The sequence below is a fragment of the Suncus etruscus genome, chromosome 18 (assembly GCF_024139225.1).
Source record: "Suncus etruscus isolate mSunEtr1 chromosome 18, mSunEtr1.pri.cur, whole genome shotgun sequence".
Classification (NCBI taxonomy): domain Eukaryota; kingdom Metazoa; phylum Chordata; class Mammalia; order Eulipotyphla; family Soricidae; genus Suncus; species Suncus etruscus.
Window position 1 is genome coordinate 61,342,739 of NC_064865.1, and position 10,506 is coordinate 61,353,244.

The 10,506-nt window shown below is 50.6% G+C and overlaps 1 protein-coding gene across 1 annotated transcript; it reads left to right on the forward strand.

Annotated features, from left to right (window-relative positions):
• The first annotated feature begins 2,286 nt into the window (after window positions 1–2,286).
• Window positions 2,287–2,952, forward strand: LOC125996149 (ribosyldihydronicotinamide dehydrogenase [quinone]-like). The gene is made up of 2 exons (XM_049765099.1): window positions 2,287–2,356; window positions 2,672–2,952. Exons 1-2 carry the CDS (start codon window positions 2,350–2,352, stop codon window positions 2,950–2,952), a joined length of 288 nt encoding a protein of 95 aa, XP_049621056.1. The 5' UTR covers window positions 2,287–2,349.
• Window positions 2,953–10,506: the final 7,554 nt, after the last annotated feature.

Here is a 10,506-nt window from a genome sequence, read left to right on the forward strand (position 1 = left end):
CCTTCCAGATGGTCACTGCTGATTTTAACACTACCTCATTGATTGATTGATTGATTGATTGGCTTGTTTTTTGAAGGTAGGACTCCAAAGTAATACCCAGAAGTCTAGAGGGTGGGTGCCCAGTGGATGCCCACAGCACCTTCCCAGCTCATGGCCGTGACTGCGGGCCACCAAGTGGTGGTGTCCTGTCGGGTCAAAGCCACTGGCCTCCCTGCACCTGCTATTTGAGTTGGTCTGGTTGCCCAGAGTGGGCAATTAGGTCGCTTTTTTTTTGTATGTTTTGTTGTTGTTGTTGTTGTTGTTGTTTGTTTTGGGTTTGTTTTTGTTTTGGCCCACACCAGACAGAGCTCAGGGGTTATTCCTGGCTCTGGACTCAGGAATCCCTCCTGGCAGCCTCAAGGGACCATATGGGATATCAGGGATTGAACCCAGGAGGGCTGCTTGCAAGGCAAACACCCTCCCCTCTCTGCTATCGCTCAGGTTCTGGTTCCTGATATTATTCACCATTTTGTCCCCAAATGCAATGAGTCAGAGAGGGCGTCCAGATTGATTCTAGGGGCCAGAGAAACATGACAGGAATTAAGGCAGTTAACTTACATGCAACCAGCCCTCTTTCGGTCCCCAACAATAAAGGACTCTCAGTCCTAGCCAAAAGTGACCCCTGCGAAAACAACCAGGAGTGATCGATCCCTGAGCACAGTCCATGATGCCTCCTAACAAACACAGAAGGTTCTAGAGCCTTCTGTTTCCTGGTGCCCCCAGAATCCACACACCCTTCCCCCTTGAAGTTCTGACTGCATCAGCTCCGGACCCTGTAGGGGACCCCCTTGGGCAGAAGGCCACATCCCATGCCAGAGTCTGTGCCCACCAGGCCTGCCCTCTGTGCCACCAACAGGGTTCGAGGCGTCTCCCTGATGAATTTTGGTTGGTTTGTTTTGTGGCCTTTAGGATTTTGTTAAATAATGTGTAATCGCATCATCATGAGAGAATGTGACAACGTGGGTCATGACTGAGTTTGTCACTCAATGTCCAACACACTTTCCCTCTGGAGGGACACATGTCCCACCACCTGATGCCCTCAGTTTCCCTCCTGTCCTCCCCCTGCCTGCCTCTAGGACAGTCGCATTGGCCTGGATCAACTTAAACTGCAATGACAGGAGGGACTCCAGCTCCAGGGTTCAAGGCTCCTTCTAGCCTGGCTGAGCCCCAAGCAGGTGGGTCCTATTGGTATACATATTTGGTTTTTCATTTTTGCTTTTGGGGTCATACCTGATGGTACTTGGGGGTATTTCTGCCATAGTTGCTAGGGTCACTCTTTATGGTACTTGGCAGACTAGGAGGGCTCCAGCATGATGAGCATGCTTTCAACCCTTTGCCCTTCATATTATCTACCCAGTCCAATTTATAGAAGTTTTGTTTAAAAATTACTAAGACATTTTAGAAAAACATTTCCATTTCTAGTATTATAAGCTGTAAACTTTTTGGCCTGGGACCATACTTGGAGGTGCTCAGAGCTTCCTCCTAGCTCTTTATTCAGGGGCCACTCTGGAGGTACACAGAGAACAATATAAGTTACCAAGAATCAAAACAGAGCCTTGTCACATGCAAGGAAAGCATCTGTCCCTCTGGCCCCAATATGCATTATACTATGATGCAGTTTTCTGCCAACACTGGTTTCATTGAATGTCATGTTTTTTTCAACTCTGAAATCTCCTTCTCATGTACCTTGAGATAAAAGATATCAGTTGAGAAATAAACCTGGCTTTCATATTGCTTAGGTTCCACCCAGAGTTGCCATTTAAGCATGATATTGGTATTTAATGAGAAGAGGAAAATATAATTTAAAAATTTCAAAAATGCAAGCAAGCACTTCTCAACTTAAATACATGTAGTTTTGCTGAATTTTACTGGATTTATGAGCAGGAATAAAATATCAGAAAAGTGGGACTGGAGAGATGGCACAGCAGTAGGGTGAAGGCAAACTATTTCCTCACTGTGCTGTTGCTCTGGTCTCTACCGTTTTTAAAAGCAGTTTTTCCTGGCCTGGAGGGCTAGCATAGGTGTTAAGACACTTGCTTTATATGTGTCTGATCCTAGTACCATCCCCAGAAAACTGCCCTGATCCTGAGCACAGAACCACGAGTGATCTCTGGGTCGACACAGACACCAAGCAAATGAAAAGCAGCCTTTGTTCTAGCAAGTTCACTCTTGAGTGTCTGTTTCTCTTCCAGATTCTCTGGGTCCCTGAAGTCCATCCCCACAGCCTGAAGGTCGCCCCAACAGGTCCTTCTCTGCCAGGGTCCAGCACTGGCCTCTTCCAGAAGCACCCAGAGAGGAAGCTCCTAAAACATGGCAGGTGATTCTCCACTGCAGGGACCACCTATATTGTCCAAGGAAATTGCCACTGGCTCTTAAATGGGTTGTGCTATTAAAATATACATCATGTGTATACACACACATTTGAGAGGCCAGACCCATAGCACAGCAGGTGGGACATTTGCCCTGCACATATCTGATCTGATATGGGATTGATCTCCAGCATCCCATAGGGTCCCCGAGTCCACCAATTGTGGTTCCTGAGTGCAGAGCCAGAAGTAAGCCCTGAGCACCTCCAGGAATGACGACCCCCCAAAATAAACAAAACTTCCCTTTGTCCGTCCTCTCCCTCCAGGTAAGAAAGTGCTCATCGTCTACGCACACGAGGAACCCAGGTCTTTCAACGCGGCCCTCAAGAACGTGGCCGTGGATGAGCTGAGCAAGCAGGACTGCATGGTCACCGTCACCGACTTGTACGCTGCCAACTTCGAGCCCAGGACTACGAGGAAGGACATAGCTGGTGGTTCTAGGCCGCAGGAACATCTTTGGCTTTTCCTTCATGGCCGTCACCTGAGCTACAGCGAAGCCATGTTGAAGCGTGAGCAACCGGTGGCAGACACAGGCGTCAGCGCTTAAACACACACTGGTTTTTGTCTTTTTGTTTTTGGTTTTTGGGTCCCACCCGGCAGCGCTCAGGGGTTCCACCTGGCTCCAGGCTCAGAAATCGTTCCTGGCAGACTCGAGGGACCACACAGTATGCCGGGATTCGAACCACCATCCTTCTGCATGCAAGGCAAACACCCTACCTCCATGCTATCTCTCCGGCCCGTAAACATACTTTGGGAGGGAAACACATAGCACTGTGGCTGAGGCTCTGCTCCCAATCCGAAGGCCTTTTTGGTTCAGTGTCCCTGGTCACTGGAAGAATGGCCCACAATTGGGGCCGGAGAGATAGCATGGAGGTAAGGTGTTTGCCTTGCATGCAGAAGGATGGCAGTTCAAATCCTGGCATCCCATATGGTCCCCTGAGCCTGCCAGGAATGATTTTTGAGCAGAGCCAGGAGTAACCCCTGAGCGCTGCTGGGTGTGACCCAAAACCAAAAAATAAATAAATAAATAAATAAAAAGAATGACCCACAATGGGACCACAGCAATAGCATGAGGGAAAGCCTTTTGTCTTGTATGAGCCTGCTGGGAGTGATAACCTCTAAGCATCGCAGGCTGTGGCCCAAAAAACTAACAGCAAAAGAAAACTAGTGCTTGGGACATACAGGCTGGGACCTTGTTTCATGGGGGTCCTGAGGAAGCAGCTGCTGAAGGGTGTCGGGCAGTTTCCCCATCAGGTCGCTGTGTGCTCTAGGCCAGATTGGTTCGGGGCCCAAGCACTGGGCAGAGCAAAGGTGCATTTGTCATTCCATCGCCTGCATCTAGTCATTCTCCGTAGATGTGCCCTTCACCAGTCCACACACACACACACACACTCACAAATGCACTCACAGACACACACATGCACTCACAAACACTTCTCACATGCGTGTATACTCACACAAACACTCCCACGCAGTCACACTCAGATACACCCACACTCTCACACCGAGGATCGAACCCAGTTTGGCCGTGTGCAAGGCAAATGCCCTCCCTGCTATGCTGTCGCTCTCACTCCATTCTTACTGATTTTCAAGAGCTCCTATTGTATCATAAATTAGTTTGCAGTGTGGAGTATGAATTGCAAAATACATAGTTTACCTAATTTTGGAGAGGGACGGGAGGCCACAGCCGGTAGGATTTGGGGTTCACTCCTGGCTCTGCTCAGGGATCAGCCTTGGCTCTGTGCTCAGGGATCACTCCTGGCAGGCTCAGACGACCTGCTGTCCTGTCCCTCCAGAGAGAGGTCCAAGTCCACCCATTCTTTAGGGGCCACATACCATGGGGCCTGCTGGACGCAATTTCTCCTCCCACAGAATTGGGGCACTTGCTACCAAGGCCCTGTCTCTCTGCACAGTTGAGATGAAACTGGCCCCATTCTTGCTGAGCCCCAGATCCCCCTAATGGGGAACAGACACCCCTTCTCCTTCTCCATACATCTCCCAACCCCACACACAGCATCTGCTCAGTGTGTCCGAAAGGCAGGATGTGGTGTGAGTGGCTGCTGCCTGTGACCCCCTGAGAACTGGAATTGGGACCCTCCCCTCCCAGGTCCCTTCTATAACCCCGAGCACTTAAACTATGCCGTGGAGGCGCACCATGCCTACAAGGACGGGCGGCTGAGTGGTGACATTGTCGCCGAGCAGCAGAAGGTGCGCGAGGCTGATCTGCTCCTCTTCCAGGTCAGTGCTCCGGGGCCAAAGTCGGGCGAGAGACCCCATCCTGGCCTGACACAGGGCTAAAAAAGCCGCCATGTCAAGATGGCCTGACATGTGTGCGTGTCCATGTCTCAATGGGCCTCCCACACCCGGATCCGGGCTTCCCGGAAAGAGCTTCTGGGCCCAAGCTCTGCCTTACCCTAGTGTGCTGGCACTACCCAATGTCCATTGCCCAATGCCCAGTACCTCCTGCCCACTGGGGCTGTCTCCAAGATGCTACTGTGGGTGCTGGCCTCAGCTTGGTCCTGGTCCTTACTGCACCCCCAGAGCAAAGAAAGGATGGAGAGAAGGCTCAGAGTCAGCTACCCATACAAAGGCCTGGACATGGGTCCAAGGCCTACCGAGGACAAGCAGGCAGGGTCTATGTGCTGCGTGGGGATGTCTCTGTGTGTCTGTATGTATCTGCCTGTGTGTGTCTGTTTCTGAGTATTGTATGTGTATCCCTGTGTGCCTGTGTCTGTGTAAAATGTCTGTGTGTGCCTGTAGTTTTCGAGTGTGTGTCTGTCTGTGTCTGTGTGTGTCTGTGCGTCTGTTCTGAGTATGTCTCTGTTTCTCTGTGTATGTCTGATTCTGAGTGTGTGTTTGTGTTTCTGAGTATGTATGTCTGTGTTTCTGTGTGTGTCCATTTCTGAGTATGTCTCTGTATATCTGTGTTTTATTCTAAGTGTGTTTCAGTGTCTCTGAGAGTGTGTCTGCATGTTTCTTTTTCAGAGTGTGTCTGTTTCAAAGTGTGTATCTGTGTGTCTGTTTCTGAGTATGTCTCTATTTCTTTGTGTGTCTGATTCTGAGTGTGTGTCTGTGTTTCTAAGTATGTGTATCCGTGTTTCTGTGTGTCTGTTTCAGATTGTGTGTCTATGTTTCAGAATGTGTGTCTGAGTATGTCTTCGTTTCTGTGTCTGTTTCTGAGTATGTCTCTGTTTCTCTGTGTGTGTCTGATTCTGAGTGTGTCTGTGTCTGCGTGTGTCTTTGTGTCAGAGTATGTTTCTGTGTGTTTGTGAGTTTGTATCTGGGCGTGTCTCTTCTCTGAGTGCTCCCATGTGCGGCCTGCAGTTCCCCATGTACTGCTACAGTGTGCCAGTGATCCTGAAGGGCTGGATGGACCTCGTGCTCTGCCAAGGCTTTGCCTTCGACTTGCCCAGGTTCTTTGACGAAGGCCTCCTCAAGGTACGTGGCCTGCAGGCTGGTAGGATTAGGGGCATCTCATGGTATTACCTGCCAGGCGCCCTGTTTCGTTGAGGCCTGTGGAGATTTTGTGAAGGTGAGAGTCCATGAAGGTCAGTGGAGGTTCATGGAGCTATTGAAGTATACACAGCCTGGGAGTGCCCGTGGGAGGTGAGAGCCCCGGGAGCACACGGGAGAAGGCAGAGTCCAGAGGACTCATAGGAGGGAACAGTCCATGAGAACACCCACAGTGTAAAATCTATCCCCTCAATGTGAAATTACCCCACACGCGTATTTCCACCCCAGGTCAGAAGCAGGGAGGGTAGTCGCAAAGAATTAATAAACCAAGCCAGGGGCTGGAGAGATAGCATGGAGGTAGGGTGTTTGCCTTGCATGCAGAAGGACAGTGGTTCGAATCCCGGCATCCCATAGGGCCTCCCGAGCCTGCTAGGAGTGATTTCTTTTTTTTTTTTTTTTTTTTTTTTTTGGTTTTTGGGCCACACCCTGTGACGCTCAGGGGTTACTCCTGGCTATGCGCTCAGAAGTTGCTCCTGGCTTCTTGGGGGACCATATGGGACGCCGGGGGGATCGAACCGCAGTCCGTCCTAGGCTAGCGCAGGCAAGGCAGGCACCTTACCTCCAGCGCCACCGCCCGGCCCCGCTAGGAGTGATTTCTGAGCATAGAGCCAGGAGTAACTCCTGAGTGCCGCCATATGTGACCCCACCCAAAAAATAAATAAATAAATAAACAAACAAATAAATAAATGAACGAACCAAACCAGTCAGGAAAGAATCATGGAGTCCGTTTGCTTTTCATGTCATGGTCTCTGAGCCCCAACACCAGACTGATTTTTCTTTATTCTCCCAGTGCAAAATTCAGCAGGGCAGGGAAAATTTAGTGTTCCAGGTGGGCTTTTACATATCATATTATATATATATACATATATATGTGTGTGTATATATATATACATATATATATGTGTGTATATATATATTTGGTGTTTGGGCCATGCCCAGTGATGCACAGGGCATCACTCCTGGCTATGCACTCAGAAATTGCTCCTGGCTTGGGGAACCATATGAGACGCCAGGGTATCAAACTGTGGTCTGTCCTAGGTCAGTGTGTGCAAGGCAAAAGCCCTACTGCTGTGCTATGGCTCTAGCCACAGCTGGGTGTCTTTTTACACCAAGGGAGGAAAATTCCACAGGAGTACCCACAAGAGCACCTGTGGGAGGGCAGAGACCACAAAATACCTCTGGGCTGTCCCTCCCTGGCTGCTGTTGTCATGGTCACTGGCTCCAGCAACAGTGAGCCACCCGTGGCTGTATCCATCCATCATTTCCCCTCCTGGCCATATACCCAGAATTTGAGGTCCCCCCTCTAGCTCTCCTGGAGCCAGTGACATAGCTATTTCTTTATAGGAGAAAAGGGCAATCCTGTCCCTGACCACGGGCGGCACAGCCGAGATGTACTCCAACACCGGCATCAATGGGGACATTCGCCGCTTCCTGTGGCCCATCCAGGTAGCCCTGCACTGTCACTAGTGGACGCCAGCCCAAGGCCCAGCCCCTGATCCAGGCCCGGGAAGTTGGGCCCTGCTGAGGCAACGAAGGGGGTCCACAGGGTGCTGTGGGTAGAGTCCTTGGGGAGCATTACATGTGCCATGGAGACCCAACATGTGGCAGGCTCCATTTTGGTCCAGGCTAGAAGAAGTGCCCTGTAGATTCTGGGTGCTGGGTGAGATGTCCACGAAGCTCAGGTCTGGGTATCCCAGGGGCTCGAGGCCCCAAGTTCAGTGCCTTCATCTTACAGCTCCATGGGCACCCTGCAATGCATAGACCCATTGGCAGCATTAACTACAGCCCTCTGAAGAGTCACACACTAGCACTAACTACAGCCCTATACGCACACACCCACACCACACACTCACACACCAACCATACCCACTCACATATACTCTCAGACACTCAAAGCACACACAATTACTTGTAGTACTCTCATCAGTCAGAGCATTAATTAGCATGGGGGAGAGGGTGCCAACAAAATCAGGGTCTACTGAACAAGGTGGCTGGCTGGTCCAAAAGGCTTTATCGTTCTCTGCATTAAAGAGAGGTAGGAAAGTCTGAACTGTAGCCTGGAAGATGGTTCTTAGCAGAGGGTCAGCACGGAAGGTGGTTGAACAGTTGGCAATTCCACTGCAGTCCAATCCACAATGCTGAGCGGGATCCTGGGGCTGCAGACTTCACTGAAGATGAGAGAGAGAGAGAGAGAGAGAGAGAGAGAGAGAGAGAGAGAGAGAGAGAGAGAGAGAGAGAGAGAGAGAGAGGGAGAGAGGGAAGGAGAGGGAGAGAGGGAGGGGGGAAGAGAGTGAAAGAGAGAGAGAGATTAGGCTGCAGGTGAGGCTGAGAGGCCTTTCATGGACAAAGCCCTGGGTTCATGAGACAGACAGAGATGGGGAGGAGGAGGAGGAGGAGAAAGAGAAGGAGGAAGAATTAGAGATAATGTAAATTAAAACACAATGTGTCCAAATGGGGGACACTGATTGGTATAGCACAGCAGGCAGGCCCCTCCCCTTCCATGTGGCTGACCTGAATTCCATCCTCAGCATTACACATAGACCCCATCACAGCCCTGCCAGGAGTGATGCCTGAGCACAGAGTAAGTCCTGACCACAGGTGGGAACCCCAAAACCCAGTGAAGCAGTGCAGTCCTCTATGAGAAATGTACTGGTGGAGATGCCAACATGAGTATCTCAAACTATATAGAATGTATAATGAATATATAGGGCCGGAGCGATAGCACAGCAGTAGGGCGATGCCTTGCAAGCAGCTGAATCAGGACAGATCTGGGCTCAATCTCTGGTTTTCCATGTGGTCCCCAGAGCCTGCAAGGAGTGATTCATAAATGCAGAGCCAAGAGTAATCCCTGAGCGCCTCCTTGTGGCCCAAAATAAAACAAAAAAATAAAAAATTTAAATGAAAAAAATATTTTTTTGGTTTTGAGGCCACATCCGGTGACGCTCAGGGATTACCCCTGGCTATGGGCTCAGAAATCGCTCCTGGCTCGAGAGACCATATGGGACATTGGGGATCGAACCAGTATTCATCCTGGAAAGCCTCGTGCAAGGCAAACGCCCTACCTACCTCTGTGCTATCACCTCAGCCCCCTAAATAAAATAATTGTTAAAGTACACAGTTAAAACTGAGATTGGGGACCTCCAGATGGTCACTGCTGACTCTAACACTACCTCATGATCACTGGATTGGTTGGTTGATTGTTTGGGTGAGGCTCCAGAGCAATGCCCAGGGGTCTGGAGGATGGGTGCCCAGTGGGTGTCCACCCCAGTGACTCCCACCAAGGTGGCCTTTAGGACCACAACCAGGGGCCCAGGGCCCCGAGCAGACGACCCTGGGAGTCAAATCGGGTCGGGCCCTCCCCTAGAACTCAAGACACAGCAGCGCACGCCTGTCCTAAGAAGTCTTCTCCCTTGTGCTGCTCTGCAACTGGGCCAGTTGGAACCCAGTTTCCGTACCCAGCTGGGCGGCACCTTCCCCACCATGGCCGTGACTGCAGAGGCCACCCAGTGGTGGCGTCCTCATGTAGGGCCAAAGCCACCGGCCTCCCTGCACCTGCTGCTTGGATTGGTGTGGTTTCCCAGGGTGGACAATTAGGCTGTTGGTGGTGGTGGTGGCGGCAGCAGCAGTAATAGTAGTAGTAGTTGTTGTTGTTGTTGTTGTTTAGGGTCACAGCAGGCAGAGCTCAGGGGTTATTCCTAGCTCTGCTCAGGAATCACTCCTGCCCAGACTTAGGGAACTGAACTCAGAAAGACTGAGTGCAAGACAAACGCCCTCTCCTCTGTGCTATTGCTCAGGCGTCAGTTTCTTATATTATTCCCCTTTTTTGCCAACAAGTCAGAGAGGGCATCCAATTGCTTCTAGGGCCCAGAGAAACATGACAGGAATTAAGGCAGTTACATGCAACCAGCCCCTTTTGGGTCCCCCCAGCAGTCCTAGCCAAAAGTGACCCCTACTAACGGAGGCAGGAGTGATCCTTGAGCACAGAGCATGGAGCCTCCAAACAAACACAGCTACTGGTTCTAGAACCTTCTGTTTCCTGGCGCCCCAGAACCCACACACCCTTCCCCCTTAAGTTCTGACTGCATCAGCTCCGGGCCCTGCAGGGGACCCTCTTGGGCAGAAGGCGACCTCCAATGCCACAGAGTCTGTGCCTATCAGGCCTGCTTTCTGTGCCACCAACAGGGTTTGAGGAGTCCTCGGGAAATCTTTGGTTTGCTTTTTTGGTATTTAGAATTTTGTTAAATACTTTTTTTGGTTTTGGTTTTGATTTTGGGTCACACCTGTTTTGCTCTCAGGGGTTCCTCCTGGCTCTGCACTCAGAACTGGCAGACTTGGGGGACCATACAGGATACCGGAATTCAAACCACCATCCTTCTGGATGCACCTTCTGCATGCAAGGCGAATGCCTTGCCTCCATGCTTTCTCTCCAGCCTAGAATTCTGTCAAATAATTTTTAATATCATCATCATGAGATACTGTGGCAAAGTGGGTCATGACTGAGTTTGTCATTCACCGTACAACACATTTCCCTTTGGAGGGAGACATGTCCCATCACCTGATGTCCTCAGTTTCCCTCCTGCCTCGCCCT